Here is a 21061-nt window from a genome sequence, read left to right as displayed (position 1 = left end):
CAGCATAAAAAAAAAAAAAAATGATGATGCTTACTAAGGATTGGTGAAATATCACCAGTAGCCTGCTGTACACACTGAACGCCTTCGCAGATCCAATACTTGCTGACGTTAAGCTACATTTCATTCTCACTGCAAGTCCTGTACAAGCCTCCTGTCTTTCCAGTCATCTCCATTGTCAACACACCTAACAATGAAGGGATCATCAGAGACTTTGTGAGTTGTACTTGAAGTCAGTTGTGTAGAGCATAAACAGAAACGGAGACAAGATCTCCAGGGTGCTCCACTGATACCACCGTCTCTGGCACAGAGTACAGAAGACCGTAATGCTTGGAAAAGGTGTAGGGAAGAGAGGACCAGAACCCATCCAGACATGGATGGACACAATTATTACAGTAATGAAAATGGAACCCTAAAGAACCAGACTGGTGAAGAATGTTATTTACATGGTCACCAAGAGCGAACATCAAACACGCTTAATTATAATCATACAGAGTCAATGTTATTACATTATCTGCTAGTTCAGAGCAGTCGTACCGTTAGAGATTTTGGGCCCCAAGGAAGCATATCATACTGGGCCCCCACCTCAAACCAATCCAATTATGTTTTCAATCTTTTAGGGCCCCTGTCACTCAGGGGGCCCTTAGAAGCATCCTAATTTCCCCCTCCCCGTTTACAGCCCCCTTGGTTCAGACACTCCTAGACCTTCAGTAATAACAAGGGCCAGTTTAACAGGCAATTAATGTGTAAACACAATATGGATAAAACTGGAGTATCGGGGATGAATGATTCAAAAGTGCTATGGCAAGCACAGTACTGTCATACTACTGACTAAAGTCTGGCCAGTGTAGTTGGCTACGAGTAAAGGGTAAACGAAGGGTACCTGCCCCTTGACCCGGGTCCAGTCTAAATTTAATACTGTAACTGAGGAGCTGGGAGGCTCAGCTGATCAAGGCCCAGGGCACGGCGCCTGCTACTCCCAGTTTTGTTTTTCGACACTGTGTCTTCATAGTGAGCTAAGAACAGATGGCTTGCTCCACAGCCTCCAGCCTCACCGAGCTGCAGAGAAGAAGCTCGACTGCCACACAGGAGGGGCAGATTTTGACGTTGGATATACCCCTCCATCTATACACTTTCGATACCCCTCATCCAACTGCAGCCACCGTGATCCAGGTCCTACCCTGGGAAACATAGAGTGCAAGCCAGGACAGAATGCCAGGCCCTCTCTCTCTCTCTCTCTCTCTCTCTCTCTCTCTCTCACACACACACACACACACACGCACACACACACACACACACACGCACCAAATTAAGCAATTTAGGCTTAAACGCATATCTCCGGATTAAGACCAAGCCAAAACAAAAACTTATTGAATATAAAAGTTCACACACACAAGAAGAAGGCTGATATTCAGTTACACATTTGTTTTTTTTTTTCAATCAATATTAAATCAATATAATTCCCACCCGGAGCACGAGAAACAAAACACCTTCTCCGGTTTCAATGGTTTTCTCATGTCCTTGGTCCTTAGCTGTGACCCTCGATTCCAGTTACAACCCTCTTTGACCCGCAAGGTGAGTCTTTGACACAAAGCAAGTCTTACCTACAACAACTTGGAGTGCTGATCAAATCATCCTACCCCTACATCATACATTAAAACAAACACAAAACTCACAGTGTTTATTTATTTTGGGAATTTCAGAATGACATCAATTTAATGTAATATATGACTCCTTACTGCACGCCAACAATACTAAAATTGGAAAATATACAAAAAGTTAGCAGTAATAAAGTTTTGGCTCTTTTTGTCGTTTTAAAAAAGTGCCTTATGGCCACATTCTCAAGGTCAGAATGTAGAAGGACACTTACACTGTTAGTGACACACACACACACACACACACAGATTCCACTCTGTGCCACTAAAGTAAATCAGGTCAGAATCTGATATTACTGTTCGCACAAAGGAGACCAGCATGCTGGCGTGATCTTCCGGAAGGCGCCTCAGGTCACTGGTTGTGCATATTGTATCCTGTGTCACCTGCGTATCTCCCAATGGTGCCCCACAGTTGCATGCTGAAGAAAACATCAGGTAGCCTTAAAGTGAAGAAGGGCCGCTGGATTCTCATCAGATTACTGCTGATATCACTTCCCGCAAACATCCACCGAAATGCATGACTTTCGGGAATCCCCCGAAGAAATTATCAAGCAATGACATCAAGGTGACTTCACCAAGGCAGGTATGATATAAAATCTTGACCAGTGACATCTGCATTTGAAGTGAAATTTTGGATGTCAGAAGCTCAAAGTTACCTGAATATCCCAGTAGACAACTGAGAACTAAAGACATATCATAAGACACTGCATTCGCTAACACATGAAGGTTCTTGGACAAACAGCTAGAACACGTTCATCTGTCTTCGATGGCCTGAACACATAAGTTATTTCCCTTTGCTGACTTGGTGTCCATGACCAAGATATGGGCCTGAAATATGAATCGGTGAATGGAAGGATGAATGGATTCTGTTAGTCCAGATATGTGCAGTTAGGCTATAACTGGCCATGGTGTCCCTAATTTGGTAACAGTGTGTGTGTGTGTGTGTGTGTGTGTGTGTGTGGATTATATTTATATTACATATAATAAAAACCGGTTATTTTGATGTTGTGGGAACCATTTTTCAGGTCCCCACAAAGATTTGTGAATGCAATAAAAATCTAAAAATGGCAAAAGTCTCATATTCTGTTTGGTTACTTATGGGTACGGTGCTCATGTTGGGATTTGAGTTTTCCCCATAGAAATGAATGGAGAGTCCCCACAAAGACAAAACTATAATCCTGTGTGTGTGTATGTTTGTGTGTCTATGTGCCTGTGTAAAGCCTGCAATGCACTGGCATCTCATTCAAGGTAATGTGCCCTACACTGCCTGAGACTGCCTCCATACCCCCCCCCCCCCCCCCCCCCAAGAACCCTGACCATTATAAGCAGTTGGAAGATAGATGGATGGGTTCTCTGCTGCTAATCAGCGAATGGCCTTAAAAGGCGATGTGTAAACTACACACTGAGCTTGTCATATTGGTGCAACAGTGTTGTCATAGAAACCTGAACAAGAACCAACAAGTCTCAGCGCAACACAGTGAGCATTCAACATTCATTCCACATTGTTGCAGAACATGGTAGAACAGCGCAACGTCATAAACAGTGGATAGATTCGTCTTTCTTGTGAACAGAGAATATGGGTATTTTGCTAATTCTGAAGCTGTTTAAACGTCTACGTGATGTTTGGACATGATAACCACTACCACTCAGAAGATACAGTACCGTGCAAAAGTCTAAACAGCAAAAGGAAATCATTTATAAATTATGTTTATGTTGGTTTAGAACTATGACTTCATATCTTTTGAAATGTCTCAGCTCAGGCATTTCAAAAGCGATCCTGAACTCTCCCCCTTACCTGCAGTTGCCATCCAATACATCCCTGTATTTGCTGAACTCACCCACTTCTACACTTTGTTCGGGGAATCAGTACCTCAAGAAGTTAATTCTCTAATTAAGTTGTCTAATTAAATATACATTCATTTATTAATTAAATTTAACTAAGTAAGAGAATGGCTGAGGTGCCCCTGAGGAGAAGTGCAAGAACTGCAATCTTCTAGCCACCCAACAAGATATCAGCAATGTTTTGGAGAATATAAGATTTACATTTACATTTTATTGCTGTTTGTTTGTTTATATTTCTAAGTTAATATGCGTTTCATCTAAACAAATATTACTACACAGCTTTAATCAAAATTTCATTTGACTGTCTAAGACCTTTGCCCAGGACTGTACATACATATTTACCCTAAGTCACAGCACACACTACAGCAAATTAAATTAGTCTGGAAAGTCAAGAATTTAGACATAAAGGTTATTTGTATGTTCAGTTTGTACAATGTTGTGTTGTATTATATATTGTTTAGTCTCTTTATTCTTTCCTGCTATATGCTAAGTGTAGTACCCTGAAGAGAGTCAAATTTAAATGGCATCCATTATAGCTGTGAACTTCACTGACAAACTTTCTGAAGAAAATAAAGATGCAGACCTTGCTCGGTCTCACGGATGGTGTTCCTACCAATTACATCCTCTGTACGAGGTAAAAATACGGTAAAAATATGGTGGCTTGGTCAGTGGCACTGTTGCCTCGCACCACCTTACACTGGGGTTTTGAATGCTGTCTCTGCTGTGTGTGTGTGTGTGTGTGTGTGTGTGTGTGTGTGTGTGTGTGTGTGAGTGTGTGTGAGTGTGTGTGAGTGTGAGTTTGCAAGTTCTCCCCATGTCATGTGGGTTTATTCTGGGCACTAAGGTTCCCTCCTACAGTACAGAGACATGCAGTTAAGCTAATGGATATGTATAAATTGTACGTACTGATCAGAGCCACTATCTTACCTTGTGCCTGCACTTCAGGACAACACCATAGGCTCCTTGGAAAAAAAAGAGAAAAAAATGATAAAACATCTTAGTTCAGTAGATACACGCAGTCAGCTACAAGACCTGTTTTCTCTACAACAGGAACACAAAAAAATACATCACTACCAAATTCAACCATTGATACAATCACAGAATCAACTTTGACAACCTACCACTAATTCACTAAGTGGTAATCAGTGCTTGAAGTGGGCCAGTACTCATCAGTATGCAGTACCAGTACCTCTTTGTTTTTCTCTTCAGAGTACTGGTACCTTCTCTGTATCTGCTGGTACTGAATAATAAGGGGAGTACCGGCACCTGGTGCTGAATAACAAGAGTACCAGAATCTGTTACTGGGTAACAACGGGAGCACTGGAACCTGGTACTGACAAACAAGGGGAGTACAGGCATTTGATACAGAGTAACAAGGGGAGTACCGGCATCTTTTACTGGGTAACAACGGGAGTACTGGAACCTGGTACTGAGTAACAAGGGGAGTACCAGCACTAGGTACTGAATAACAAGGGGAGTTCCGAAACCTGGCAATGAATAACAAAGGGAGTACTGGCACCTGGTCCTGAATGACAACTGGAGTACCAGCACTAGGTACTGAATGACAAGGGGAAAACAGGCACTAGGTACTGAATAACTAGGGAATATTGGCACCCCTTTCTCCCCACTTCAGACACCGGTGGTAACCAAATTAGTTGAGTGACAAGAGAGACAGCAGAGCATAAGCTAATATGGGCCCTGTATCATAAAGCAGATTTCTTGCTTAGCCAGATAACTTGTTGGATTTAAGGTATCCCAGTTTAAATGGACTTTATCTCCATTCACTTACATTCAGCCCAGACTACCTTAAATCTGACAAGTTATTTTGTTAAGCCTCGTAATACGGGCCATTGTTCTTGCCCAAAAAAGCACTAAAAATTCATGAAGCCACAGCGTCTCGCCTGGATATGTTCAGTCCATTAAAGTCATTATCAGCAGCACATTTATCCCTTTTTCACATCCACGCTATTTACACATTTTTCTTGCCACCACTGACACTGCACTTCTATTTATAGCTGCCGCCACAACAGTTGTTCTGTGGCGAAAACATACGACTTCAACAATCCCAAATTCTAAGATCCACTTTTCTTTGTCCGAGTTGTTTGTTCAAAAAGGTGAGCTACTGCCCCCCCCCCCCCCACCTCCGATGGATATCGTAAGCAGTTATTATAAGCAGCTCACTGAGAGGCTAAGGACACAATTACCCAAAGGGTGTTTCTGCCAATTTAACACAACAGGTGTCCCCCCCACTGCGGGTCCACATTCCGGTAACTTTGCAGCAGAGTTTAGCTCAAATTCTCTCCACACAAAGTATGAAAATGGCAAAGTTGAAGAGTGTTCAATATTTCACAAGAATAGTTTTATGTGAAATACAGTAACAGTCCATAAATAATCATTTCTAAGTACTCATATGACATGGACATTTTCATTAAATTTAATCTCACTTCAGTAACATATACAAAAGTCTATTTTAATGGTTTTGTGTATGAATTCTGAAGAATTATCTAACCTGACACATATACATCTAGTCTATGCAATTTATAGAAAAATGCATGTAAATATGAGAAAAAAAGAAAATATGAGACTCTATACATGCACCTGGACTAGGTGGGATAGCTGGTGTGATACTGTAGCTGCTCCAGGGTCTGTGTCCGTGATTGAAACCTAAGTTGCTCCAGAGATTGGCCCACACTGCAGTCTCAACTGTACAGTGCTTTTGGATCAAAGTGACTGCTAAGTTCCCAAGACAGTGCAGTTCCTCAATCCGAAAATGCAGGACAAATCTGTTTTCAAAGCTGAAAGAAGCATGTGGATTCTGGTCTGTCAGTCCACCTAAGGAAGGCGGCAGTCTCCCTCCTGATCGATCTGGGCTGTTGATTTAGTTACCGAGGTCCATGAAAAGAATCAATGTTGACGTACAATGAGGCGCTCCGCTTTTGGACTGAAAGGAAGTTCGCCGGAGTTCACCGAATGCCCTTCGCTCTGGGAAACATGGAACTGAAAAGCCTCCTTGCTGTAAAACTGCATTCGCAGTCAGGTTAGGTGGTATCCCATGATCATTCCATTAGGACAGTGTTTCCTGATCCAGTCCACAGGGAGCCACAGGCAGCAAAAATGTGGACAGCCTGGTACGGAGTGCACAGGGAGCAAAAACATGGACTGACTGTGGGTCCCCAAGGACTGGATTGGGAAACACTGCATTACAAGGTAACACCCTGTTCATCTCACAGCTTCTCTGAGCTACTGTCACCTCAGTTAATTCAGTTACAGAGTCACACAGTAAGTCCCAATATGACTAACAACTGGAAACTGTCAAATCACTGACTTCATTTAATATGTCGTTTTATTAATGATCAATACTATTAATATTAGTTTTTCTTCCCATAACAAATAATTCTAAAGTAATTTTGCATGATATGATAAATAAACAGGATTGTTTGACAAATGTACTGGGGGGTGGGAAAGCCACTTGTCCAATGGCTCAGCTTTGGACTTTATCAGGCATAACTGAACACATTTTCAAAATGTAGCCCCAAGAAAGATTTTGCCCTAAGCCAAATAAATCTGCTCCATATTAAGGCAAAGAATATAAGTATACAATGGTAAGGAGAATAAGAACAGACAATGGCAAGGAAATAGTATAGAGAATTTGATGTGTCTTGTAAGCACACTGTACCAACAGACACCGGTTGGAATCGAGCTGATAAATCAGTAGTGGTCCCTGATGTCATTCCAATGAAAGATTCTTGATGACTAATTTTCACGTTGTAACTACATTGTCCTGGATGCAGTGAAAGGCACAACACATAATGTGTCCATTTTCTCCCAAAATACCTGTGTGTTCAGAAAAACTCTTTCTGTTATTTCTGTACTTCAAGTACCATTCTTTCATCTTACAACCACTTAGCATGGTCAAAAAACCCTTTCTAAGTACCTTTTTAAGATACTGGAGAAACTGATGACATCGTAGCCTGGTATAACTGCACTATAAAACCTATTAAAAACAAATCCACATCCATTTGGTGCACCTCCTATGAGCAGTGACATATTCAAATGGACTTGCATCAAGAGGGTGTACCTCAGTCTCGTGCTCTGTGCTGCCTGGAATGAGCTCCAAATCCCCTAAAACCCTGACCAGGGCAAGCAGCTAGAGGGTGGATGGATAGATGGATGGATGGATATTCCAACAGATGTGCACAACAGACAAGAATTACAAGATTAACATCATAAAATAAAAAGCCCAAACAGCTGCATTTCAACCAATTCGTACGAGCTGTCCATCTGATGCTTAATCGAGGTTTTAAAAATACTTATTCTAACCCAAATGTTTATATCGCGTTCTGACTCTTTTTAAGGGCAGACATTGCATTGTTCTTTAAATATACAAATTCTCCACTGTGAAATGTTCTGGTCTGTTTACAATATACTTTGAGCGCTGCAAGCTGATTTACATTCCATTGTCCATTGTCTGCTGTAGTATAAGTATCATATTCTTCATTATGCAACCTAATCTAAAGAACGACAAAACCGATAAGCATCTGATGGAGAGACAGTTCAGCATTGAACACAGCTGATGTAATAACAAAGACGGATATGGGCTGGGACATAAGCTCCACTGAGATGAACCTATACCCAAATGTGTGAGCCCTTGTGTTCGAAGGTATGGAAGAGAGGTGAGACAACAAAACGTGTGTTACATTACAATTTCTTTTAATTATTTGAGGGTAACACCCTGTTCATCTGACAGCTTCTCTGAGCTATTGTCACCTCAGTTAATTCAGTTACAGAGTCAAACAGTAAGTCCCATTATGACTAACAACTGGAAACTGTCAAATCACTGACCTCATTTAATGTCATTTTATTAATCATCAGTACTATTAGTATTTTTAATTATTAGAGGAAAAATAAATTTCCATGCTTTAAGTTTTCAGTTATTACTGATTTTGACTAATATGGGAGGTTACAGATTGTGTTCTGGTTGAAGCTACGCGCTCACAACCCAACGATAGGGGAACCTTCCGTGAGATACTCAACCCATATTATTTCAGTAAAACTTCTATATGTTAAAATGGGCATTTACTGGAAGCATCAGTTAATATGCATAAGAAACGTGAAGATGGAAACAAGCTTTTGTGAAATGACACAGAGGAGACCGAATCAATTACTTCGTAGGTTGATTTATGATAGCGGCTATTGCAGAGAATGCACTTAATTTAGCCAGTAGAGCGATACGTATATCACCTGATTAAGCTCATTTGGCACCATGATTAAGGTTCATTATTATTATTATTAGGATTATTAAATCTTCTTTACTTCCTTAACAACCCTAATACATACTGCCTCTTGTGCTTATAAATGCTAGTCAGAACAATTCAAGAAACCCTGGAACGACATTCCCCTAAATGAGCCATTTTATCTTTAAACCCAACCTTACTGGAGCGTCACAGCCCATGACCTAAAAAAAAATAGCCTAAAAGAGCGTAAAAATAGCCAGGCACTTAATAAACGCTTCTCCTTACTCTTTCAGTCACAGCTTGGTGAAAAGGGTGGTTTTACAATTAGATGAATGAGGTGAGACCACAGATACATCCCTCCATTTATCCATAATGTTAAGTTACCTGAAACGTTATCCAATTGCGACAAGTCAGAATGAGTACTGGATTCTGCACTATCCAGTGACTTGTACTTATACCTTTTGTCATTTTAAGGGAATGTACCACTCAACATGATTTTATCTTTATGTTTAGGGTCAGATTATACCTTGTGTTTTCCTTAAAAATTTTGCTACAATTTGCCCTGGAAGCAAAAATTCATGCACATGGTAAATCTGCAAAAAAAAATTGTTACATTTGTCGCAAAAATAAATTCCAGCTTTGAAAAGCACACAACATACATTTCTGTTTGCGACTGGGTCCTGCTGGTGCTGATTATGTTCTATGCTAATTTCAGAGGCTGTACTCTGTGGTGTTTAGCAAATATCCTGTTAAGTGCCCATCTATCCTTGTCAGAGAGGACGACTGTTCCTCTTGCAGCTCAGCCATGTTCAGAACATGCTGTCATCAATTTTAAGACCGTTGCCCTTGACACATAAAATATTTTGCAGTTTCTTGCGAGTGATGAACCTGTGATTCAGGAGCTGATTCTGGCCCCGTTTACACTTGCTTTCAAAATGCATCTTGGGCAATCGGATCGCAAGCGGACAGCGCTAAATACAAGTGTAAACGTTCACCAAGACGCATTGTGATCCGAACCCTAAAAGCACTTGCTGTGGTGGTCTGGGAGGCATTTCACCACATATCTAATGTGTCCCGGTGGAGGACGTTACAATAATTGCGCACGGGGCAGAAACAAAATCTGATCACAAGTGGTCAGCTGATCACTTATGGTTGACTGTCCAAGACACATTTTAAAAACAGGTATAAACAAGGCATCTTTGTCCTCTATCTGGCTCAGATTGCTCTAAAAACTCTCTCTTGCACTATCTGACACATTTCGTTAATTGGCATTCAGCCTAACATGACTCACCTTTCTAGCTGAGATTTAGTGACTTGACGTTAAAGTCCTTCTCATGTGTTGTTTCCGTTGTTTCGTTCACCCCCTACAGGTTCTTAATATATTGTGACACAATATGACTTAATACCGTATGACAAGTGTCACAAAATGAACAGATTCTGAAAACACTTAGCTTTCGCCTCTCTTCACAGCATGCAACAGAACCTGCCCTTATTTCAGAGGGTCAAAGCAAAATCAGTCACTCACCTTCACCTACAATCCCAAGGACTTCAAATTTATTCATCACATCACCGGTGTCAGGAGTCTTCATGAAGACAAACAAGAGGAAGAGCAGAGGCGTGGTCAGTGGAGCAGAGTGAGGAGCCGGCAGCCTGCTGGAGAGCATGTGGTCGCACACCGCACATCACGCATGCTCCCTTCACGCACACATGCACCCACACACTCATACACACACGCGCACACACACGCAGGCACACGCACACACCTGAAATGAGACGACAAACACAGAAAGGGGCTGCGTTAGTTTTTCAAGATGCATAAAGCAATGCTAAGTGGTACCGGTTTATTTCTCATTTATCTCAGGAAACATTATAAGGGGCCGTGTAAAAATGATCCAACTCACTTTAAAACAGAAATTTTAAGAAAATTTGCTCTTATTTCAGAAATCCGTCTAGCAATAGTGACACCGTCGATATAACCGAATATCTAACTTCCTCATTGATCCGGTTGTGGTCTCTCTATCTGCACTTGTTCAAAAACTGTTTTTATTTTGCTTTTCTGATAGGAAAACGGCACTCAAACTATTCAGAGTTCTGTTTGCGAATCTTACATTGGTCCCTCAGTGTAGAAGCTGAAGTTTCTTGTGGTGGCCTTTGCATAGTGAACATTACAAATCCAGTAAGCAGTCAGAAAATTTAATGCCAGTTAGTTAAATATTTACTGTTAAGTATTTAGAAGGCTCAGCTGGAGATTGTCTTGAACACTTAGTTTTAACCGCAGCGAGAATTACAGCCTGTATTTTATTTACATGAAAACAAAGTGAAACATTCTAAAATCTGCCCTAAATGCATTTAAATCTGCTTATTTCCATTTATTCATTACTTCAGCTGACCCATTACATAAACAGATAAAGTGAGCCAATATTTACCTCATTCTAAGTAATCAGTTCATTATGATTTTTTAATTAGGGCCTATGGTTAAAAACACTTAATAAAAGGGTTGGGTATGGTTTGCTAAAAAAGATCTATGGCAATCTGAAATCATCACGGTCACAGGAAATGAAGCAACAATAGAGTTTAACGTCACTTAAAGTGAAATGTCATCCTATCACTGAATAACAAAAAAGAAATACCATGAAAATTCATTGCTACAGTAAATCTTACAATCATGCTTGAATCTGACATAGATTAACATCTCTGCTTAGGGTTGTGTTTCCTTTTTGATCAATACTGCATGTGTCCACTGTAAAATCAGGGTCTCTGCTTACCGTTCCGGATAAATCCATTACAGTGCAATTCTATCTCTACCTCCAAGATCAGCGTGCCCAGTTTGTGATTGGCTGTTGTACCACCAGGCCCTTAAAACTAAAAAGACTAAAGAGTCTAGTCAAGACATTGGGGGGGGGGCTGTCATTTGTAAATAGTATGACTCCCATCTATAGGGAGTAAGTGCCAAATCGGAACACAAACAGCTTTGTGCCAGGTGGACAGGGCAGTTTCAGGAGACAGCCCACAGTCCATCATGCCAGTAATCTGGGTCCAGAAAGAAGTTCATATAAGCACATGTAGCCCCCTATTTCACTCATATATGTCACCTTTATCAACACCTGGCAAGAACAAAAAAATGAGAGCCAAGCTTTTCATTAAAACAATATATCATCCCACTATCAGAAAATTAGATTAAATTCGTTAACTACTCTTCAAGCCTATAATGAGCCCTCAAAGCCCCAAGCCTCTGGCATGACTGAGGAAGGGCAATGAAGTGGAGATCTGGGGACCATTACTGTACATAATGGATCACTGGATCCATTTTTAGATGTAGATCTACAGAGATTATGTCTTTATTTCCCACTTCTGTTAGTGGATGAATACTGCAGTGGGATTGCCTTGCACACATGTCCCCTGTCCACAGCCCTTCCTAGTGAGCACTTCTCACACAGAGATGCTGGATGGATGGATAGATAGATAGATAGATAGATAGATAGATAGATAGATAGATAGATAGATAGATAGATAGATAGATAGATAGATAGATAGATAGATAGATAGATAGATAGATAGATAGATCTAGAAGCTGGCTGTGGTGTGAAAGAGAGGGTGAGAGGGAGAGTCAGAGGAGACCGGACTGACTGCAGCACGGCGGAGCTTTTGGGAAACCATCGAGACTCCACAGCGGCTATAAATGCGCTCCCACGCAACAAAGAGGAGGAGGAGGGGGCTCGCTTGCCCTGCCAGCCAGGATGATTTGGATGAGCACCTGCAGGGAGGCGGGGTTAGGTCACCCGAGGTCAGGCCGTCCATGCCACTTTGCAGAAAGACGGTGCTGCTGATTGTCTGAGAAGTGGTGATAAGAGAAACTAGATGCTAAAGCCTCTGGTGGCTTGTCAAAGTCACACTGTCTCCAGCAGGTTTCCCATTGGTTAGCTTATTTGTTCATTCTGGGATAAACCAGACAGTGATGGATCCTGTCCAGTAATGCTACCCACCGGATTTTAAATTGTTTCTCCCTTCGCTATTCATACAAAAAAAAGGGTAGGCCTGTAAAATTATGAAGTCCGCCAGAGGCATCGACAGTGCGACCTCAGGCGATTTGTCTTTGCGTGCTACTCTGCGGGTTACTATCCAGGCTGTCTTAATAACGAGCACAGAAGATGCATTTAAACGGCAGAATAATTGCAAAATGCAGATCGTTCAGTAGCTTTCCTGTTTTTTTGAGCCACGAGAGCACACACAGGGGCCATCCTCTAAACTCCTAATCTGTCCTTACCCAACATTCTAGCCAAATGAGAAATTAATCCTCCCTCACACTGTAAAAGAAAAGCACTTTGAAGGAACTTAAATGCCCAGGAACTGGACACAGATATGGAATAGACACTTGGGGGACCCACAAGTTCTCTGGCACCTTCTCCATTTCATCAACTCAAGATTCTGTTGCTGGTTGCACAGGGCCATCACAGGAAAGGGGCAGGTGCCCTCCTTCACTTGGATTTCACTGCTGGCATCTGAGACACAAGCACAGATGAGCCTGCAGGCCTGTACCGTGTTGTGAGACTACAGGGATCCAGTCTGCGATGCAAAGCCCTGGATAGTCAGGATTGGCACATTATAGGCAATAGGCCCCAGACACCAAAGGTGCCTTCAAAATCACATACTTATACAGCAGGTCCTGAATTTCATGAGAAAACTACTACTCAACCTTTAATGTAGTATATACTGCATGGGTGCATGAGAACAGAATTCATGCATTCGCCCTCTTACATATTACCGGACCAGGATCATTTCCAGTGACATAACTTGACTCCTCGCGAAAGTTAAAAGCTGTTAAGAATGATCAACAACAACAAAAAAAAAGATACGTATTTGAGTCAACTAATGTAACCGGGCCTTGTTTTATACTTCATAAATTTGTAGAGACGGCACTTCCTCAGCGACCTCGACAAAAATTTCTGAGGAAATGAAGCTCCTCACTGCTCCACTGGCCTTGTGGGATAGCATAGCATCCATCAGCTGCAAACTTCGGAATCTCGCAGAATGTAGTGCGTCATCTGGGTACTGTTGGTATAGCGTCTCATCCATCCTGCTCGCTTTGCATCCTGTATTTCGCCTGCTACACTGCAAATAGGTACGTGATTTTGGACGCACTCTTGGGCAGCTATCATGAAAGAAAAATGCCACAAAAATAACCGGGAGTCAGTGTAAACACTGACATATGGCATTATATAAAATTTACATTTTAAAAATAACTGCAAAAAAATATATAAATTAAATGAAAAATAAGAGTACTACTGGGCAATACATTATTACAAAAATACAATATACATCATTCTGGGTTGACACGAAGGGTAGCGCTGTGGCCGCATGCCAGACGAACTGAGAGTCTGATGCCCACAACTGGCTCTGCCTATTTGGAATTTGCATCCGGTTTTTGTTCCGGTTTCCTCTAGATAATCCAGTTTCCTTCTGAAGCCCAATAATAAGCAATTAGGTGAATTGGCATCTCTAAGTAACCCACAGCGAGTGAGTGCTCTGTTATAGACTGGCGTCCCATTCAGGGAGTTCCCCCACTGTGTACACTGTTCTTTGAGAGAAATGTCTCCGGTTTGTCCACAACTCTTATGCTGGATAAGCTACCGTGAAAAATTAATTGAAATTATTGCAACACAGACATATATTCACATCATGCACAGCCATGTCCTGCCCCCGGGACTGTTTCCATCAAAGATCGTCAGTAATCACCATAAAAATTTAAAACAATCCATCCAGAGAAAATACACGAGCTGAAAGGAAGGGCAACTACTATGTCAAAATTAGGCAAGACACACAAAAAAGTGTGCAGGACAATTAGCATTGCAATCTTTGTAATAAAGAAGTGATTGAACACAGTTAAATGGCTTTACTGCAATTTTCATATTCAACATGCTATTAGGTGGAACACTGCGGAAATGATGCAGATCTGTGCAACATAAAGTATCATTTTTATTTAAAAATATATATATATATATATATATATATATATATAAACATTATTTATGACTTCTGTGATCTGGGCTTATTTCAAAGTATTAAACTAGCACAGCTGTCATGCCACAAGGTGGAACCTACTGCGATAGCTGATTTTAAACTCTTCTCAGATAATTGCAAAACATTCTATGCGCTCAGTCGGTTCGCTGATGTTATCATGAATCTACTAAAATGACAATTCGCTGCACCATCCATTACACAACCATCTGATTACTACAGTACTACAGATCTAGGATAGAGAGGTGTTCGAGGGGTAGTAATGTACCAACTACATACCAGAAATTTCTCCTGTATGGCTGTTGCACATTTCTGTTTTATTAAAACCACAGCAGCATAATAGGAATAAGTAAATAAAACGCCCTGTCAAAATGATTCAGCAGCTGAGATGAATTTTAATGTAATCTCCTCTCCTTCTGTGCCCATGCCAGTTCTATCACACAACACAGGCCGATGAGATATCAGAACAGTTTGTGAGCTAGGCTGGTCTCGATAAACAGTGCCAGCCTTCCAGCAAAGGCAGCCCAGATATAACCTGACCCAAAAACCGTTCTATATGAGACACCGTTAGATCAGGGAAAAAAAGGTGTGTTAAAGATTCTTGGCAACCATTTCAAGCTTGCTCGTCGTGTATTATCACGACCCCCGAATGTTACCCACGTATGGTAAAAGTACCAGCACTGTATATATGCCATTTAGCTCACAGTGCAACACTGGCAGTTACACTGGACAATCTCTAGCAGGAATGGGACCTTACTGATAATCTATGTTCTTTTTGGCTTCTGATAAAACACTGAAACACTGTATTTGCAATACTGGTAAAATACTTAATAGAAAAATCACCTAAGAAAACAGGGACTGTCCTACAAGTGACTTGAAAAACCGAAGATATCATTTAAGATGTGTTTAAAATGTTCTTAAGATAAAGAGACAAATTTCATGGATTTACGAAAAAGGCATGCTTTATACAAATATCTTGATTATACAGTGTTCCAACAAGTAAGTCATGATAAAACATGGTAAATGGTGACTCAGTTGGCAGCACTGTGGTTTCACACCTCCAGCGCTGTGGATATGATGCCCGCCCTAGGTCTGTGTGTGTGTGGAGTTTGCGTCTTCTCCTCTTGTTTGTGGGTGTTTGCATGCCAGTTCAGTGGACCTGCTGCGTCTAAGCTGCCCTTAGCGTGTATGTGTGCGTACGTCACCCTATGCCCGGTGTTTCCTGGGACAGGCACCAAGATCAAAGAAACCTTGAACTTGATGCATGGTTCTGGGGAAAGAATGAATGAAAGCGTGGCGAAAATCATCAAACAAAATAGTTTATATTATTGTATTCCAGGCTATTTAGCTTACTTGGAGAAAACAAATATATATTGCAACTAAAAAACACAGCTCTCCGAACGTCAGTTACAATCAGTTCCCTCTCACTACCAAAAGCAACGTCCAATTAACGTACTGCGTTTGGTAAATACTCTGAAAAATCCCACACGCACACACGGTCCTCATTAGAATTATAATATCCTCATGCGTTTACTTATTTTGTTATGTTTACTGGTACGCCAGAAAAGGTGATGGGATAATACCATTTTGGCTTCCTTGGGGCACGATACAATACGAGATTAAAGGATACCCACTCACGCCTAAACTCCATTTTTTACATATACAGGCATTGCATCTTTAATAGAAAGTAAACGGTCGGTACCTGTAATGTTATTTCGCGAAGGTTACGCGGGCAGCAGCGCTGTCGAAGATATGCAATGAAAATTGCGTTTTAAGTGCGCAGCCCCTGCATGTTACTTCTGATGACGCGTCGTGTTACGCTTTTCAGAGCTTGGTATTTTTCGGTATACTGTACACTTATATGGAAAAGACCCGGTTGCCACTAGTGACAAACTCACCCACGGGTCCCCCACCATCCTTTCCAGTATGTAAAATGTACGCCTGTATTAATACACATATTACAGTATTTGGAGGAGACAGCGCAACCATCGCACTGCAAAATACACTCAAAATATACTTTAATCGTCGACGAAGCTGGTATATTTTCAATTTTATTGATATTAAAGAAAACATCGACTGTGAGATCTTGATGGATATGTGCAGAGCGCATCATTCGTTACCGCAAATACTTCGACCTTCGGTATTAATAAAAATAGATCAGCAGCAGCCAGTCTCTAGCATCGTGCTGAGAAGCGAGAAACCCACATGCGTACGCCGGGGTAAGAGAGGAAGGTACACGGCAGACCAGCACCGGTGAGTGCGTCTGCCGTCCAGAATGTTTTCCATCCTGCAAAATGCCAGTGTGCGCAGTGTGGCAGCCTCAGCATCCTTATTCATCGCAGCCAAGTACTTACATCACACAACTTACTTCTACAGAAAAACAGATAAATTCATGCAATAGCCTACAAAATGTGTTGCGCAAGAAGTATGTCACCAAAAACTAATGCGTCGTGTGGCACGTTTAAAATACAGTTGCCGGTACGAATACCTTTCTTGGGTCCAATTCTAAAGCGACAAGGTTGTCAATTCGTTACAAAAGCGATATGCAGTACATATATATATATATAAAACTGATAATACTCACTCAAATGATGACAATTAATGGATTGAATTCACTCTCATGCACTGCCGATGTTCTCATTGCAGCAGCAACAGTAACCAAACCCTTAGTTGACAACCTACCACGGTTATTAGCAACAGCTGCGGCTTTCTGCATGAAGTAACTGTGGCCAATCGAATCTGGGAAAAAATTATCGCGACCACGCCTTTGCTATCGGGAACCAATCAAAACAGTGGAAACTGCATCAATGCTATAAAAGCGGGGTCTCGTTTCTTTCCGTTAGGCAATATAGTAAGGCCGATGAGGACTGCGGGCTGGTGATTTACAATTAAGAATTCTTTTTCGTGTAATCCGGATTCCAACAGCCTGTCTTTATCATCCGATCGTGACCAATGGTAATAATCCTAAAACTGGTAGACCTCTTCGTGATATTTGGTACTGCAATATGTTTACGACGGTTACTGAGTAATGTACAGATATCCCAACCCTGTCCAGAATAAACAGTTGGAGGATGGATGGATGCTTTAATTCATTAAAATACCAGGGCCCTAGACAGAATGTTTAAAATACCGAGGTCAAAAGTGTTAGCCCTACCTAAGGGAACTCATCATCTATATGTCATACATATTACATATTAAACATTATCTAACTCTCTATTTAAAAAAGAATACATGAAAATATATCAAACAGATAAAACTATCAATCCCCAACACAGTGTTCAGTTTAGTGTAAAACTTATGAAATGAATGTAACTTTTGAACCTTGCCCCATGGCCTGTGCTTAATAGGACTGGCTGCAGTCGGTGAATGTGCAGCTTTTTCTGAAGTTTGTATGTTTGTTGCTGCTGTCTGTAGCTGCTGCTTGATGCAAACAGCGGTGTGTGATTTTTGGCCTGGAGTTTGCTGAAGACTGAGACCGGCCATCTGGATTTGTTTGCTGTCCACTTGGTTACTACACAGCACACATGAGATGAGGTGAAGATGGGCAGCCGACGCCAGGCTGAAAGGGTTTGCGTGCAGTCGCTTCTTTTGAATAAACTGGCTTCTCAAATTTTTGTTACGGGAATTCCTGTATGCAACATGCATATACGGTACATACCATGTACATTTTTAATGTATAACTTATTTTTGATATCTTCGGCCAATTTAACTTAATAGGATTCATGCTACAATAAACATTTCATTAAAAATTATAAATGAATGATTTTAAATATACACTATTAATCCATATCTTAAACAACTCATGTCTGAATCCTGAATTTATAGTATTAATGACTAGGTATTCATAGAAAGTTACACTAAACATGCAAATTAGGTAATAATGTCTGACAAACTGGAAAAAAATGACATTGCAGATTGGCACCGTAGAGACTAGCGCTATCCTCACACGTGAACTGGAGGCAGCAAGAGAACGGCCTTGCCGAACAGATTAAGCCTTAACTGAATCCCAGAAACATTCAGATTATGCTGCCCCCTAGGTGGCAATCAGTTAGTTCGCTATTTTTATTTATTTATATATTTATTATTGTGAATTGGTACAAAAGAAATTATTTAATTTCTTTGAATTGTTGCTCACAACCAGGACGCTCGACTGGCTTCGTAAAGCATCATAATTAAATATGTCACGTTATTTCACCAACACGTTCTTCAGCCTTTGGGCTGTAACAGGTATAGTTCATTTAGCTTTCTTGTTTACTACATGGTTATTATATTTCTGATACATGACTTCTGACAGCCGCTACCATTTAAATCAGGTCTTGATAATGTGACAAAGTTAGGCAGTATACGGTTTTGTTTTTGCAGACATTTAAAGGTGATTTAATTTTTTTCAGGTATAGAAGCTATTTATTTTAAGTACCCCATTAAATACGTATAACTAAACTTTTCAACATTTACAAGAAGTGGTTTCCTTCAAGTGAGTATATATTCAAACACATATGTATATATTCAAAGACCAACACATTATATATAATTAGGTGTAATAATATTATAATGCCAAGTGTAATAATTATAAATACACATATTTAAGTAATATTTTGAAACAATTAGTAATTATCTTGAAACTCTTAATATATTCAATATTCACACAGGAGATGAGGTGAAGCTTGTCTAACGTGGGTGGCCGAATCAAGATTTAAATGGTTTGTGTGCAGTCGATTATTTGGAATAAACTGGTTTACATATTTAAGTGATATTGTACAGTAATTAGTAATTGTCCTGAAACACGTAATATATTCAATATTTATCAATTAAACTGCAAATGTTGTACACCTTGCTTTATATCAGTTGCTTCAATAACACTGCAGACGAACAAGAGAAAATTTGGGAGAAAGAAAACTTAAGCGAAACGATTTGAATGGTTTAGTGTATGCCCGACATCCATACTGTTTATGCTGTACAGCATCGCGGCGTGATTCCAATCTATTACTTCGTCGCAGGGCACAAGCTTAATGCTATTGAACTACCGGAGGTAACCCGAACGAAGTTTCTACGAACGCGAGGAGAACACGAAAACGTCACACAGTTTTGTACGGAAGGAGAATCTAACACATATATAGCTATACAGTGAGTCCCGGAGTATCTAATCGCAAGAATTCCTCGTGCCCTGGCAATGGTCTAGTGACTAGGGTCAGGAAATTTTATGTGGTATGGTATAGCAGGGGTACTCAACACGCTCGGTAAATGGTCGTCGGGGACCCCCCTCCAGCTCGCAAAATCCCCCGACTCCTGGGCCAGTCTGAGGTGTAACATTCCGGGCTGAAAATTAGCCCCCCTCCGGCCCTGACTACAGTGCTAGCCACCGAGCGACCGCTTGCCATATGGTGTGTTATGTTGCTAAAATAAAAGTTACCGCGTATTTACAAAGTTATTCTGCGTCAAAAATGTAAAACGTTATTTTCTAATTCAGATAGCAATCCCTCCATTTGTGATATATAGATTATAACCTTAATTCGTTGTTGTCAAAGAATGATTTAGATATAATTTGTCAACTGAAGTATAACTATAGATAACAATTTAACAATATGTAACAAAACAAAAAAACAGATATAGGCCTATAATAAAGAATTGAAAATCCTAATAGTCTATCATTTATAATTATTTCACACATAATTTGTGGAATTTGAAGTATTGTATTTTACATTCAATTTAAAAATATTTACAAAATGTAATGGGTGTAATGTTTTGTACAATTCAATACCTACATGCCGACAACATTATCTTGTTTACATTGTCTAGACTCTAGGCCACATGCATGGTGTACATAGTACACGTTGTCAAATATTCGTTTTGTATTGGAAATAAAATATGTGTGACAGAAATTTGTCGGATAAAATAAAAACCAATCAACATGAATATCTAGCAAGTGTAATTACACTGAAATTCGTGTAAAGAATCACTTTAAAATTCAGATCAAATCTCTTGCCAGTGATTTCATCATAATTTTCGCTCCCCTTACGCCCACATAAAAACCGAAAGACAGATGAATCATCATTGACGCTTTGTTTACGTAAAACTTACACTCACCAGCAGTATCATCTTATAATAGGCCTACATCCTTATTCTTAACTGATTCAGCAATAGATCCGTAATGTTGTAAGATACGGAAAATGTTAAATTCGGCAGGCTGGGAAAATATTACTATCATATTTGAGATTTTTCACTTTTTGTACATTCATATGACTGATCCACATGTATGCTGTATATAATTCAATATTATCACATAAATTATTAAATGAAAAATAAAGAAAAAATAAACAC

The 21061-nt window shown here is 40.3% G+C and overlaps 1 protein-coding gene across 3 annotated transcripts in view; it reads right to left on the bottom strand.

Annotated features, from left to right (window-relative positions):
- LOC125710125 (cyclin-dependent kinase-like 5) overlaps positions 1–17457 on the bottom strand; it is a 53386-nt gene extending 35929 nt beyond the window's left edge. For 2 of the 3 annotated variants that reach the window (XM_048979445.1, XM_048979448.1), the window contains exons 1-3: positions 16446–16557; positions 10254–10491; positions 4422–4456 (exon numbers count right to left, since the gene is read on the bottom strand). In XM_048979445.1, the coding sequence (XP_048835402.1) occupies positions 4422–4456; positions 10254–10392 (174 nt within the window). In that variant the 5' untranslated portion in view covers positions 10393–10491; positions 16446–16557. Of the gene's footprint in view, positions 1–4421; positions 4457–10253; positions 10492–16445; positions 16558–17327 lie in introns of those variants that run through there. The other variant, XM_048979447.1, reaches the window with a different exon arrangement.
- Between the last annotated feature and the right edge of the window lie 3604 nt (positions 17458–21061).

This window comes from Brienomyrus brachyistius, chromosome 16 (assembly GCF_023856365.1).
Source record: "Brienomyrus brachyistius isolate T26 chromosome 16, BBRACH_0.4, whole genome shotgun sequence".
In the NCBI taxonomy this organism is placed as follows: Eukaryota; Metazoa; Chordata; class Actinopteri; order Osteoglossiformes; family Mormyridae; genus Brienomyrus; species Brienomyrus brachyistius.
Note: the sequence above shows the minus strand (reverse complement) of the source record. Positions and strands in the feature narration are given on the sequence as shown.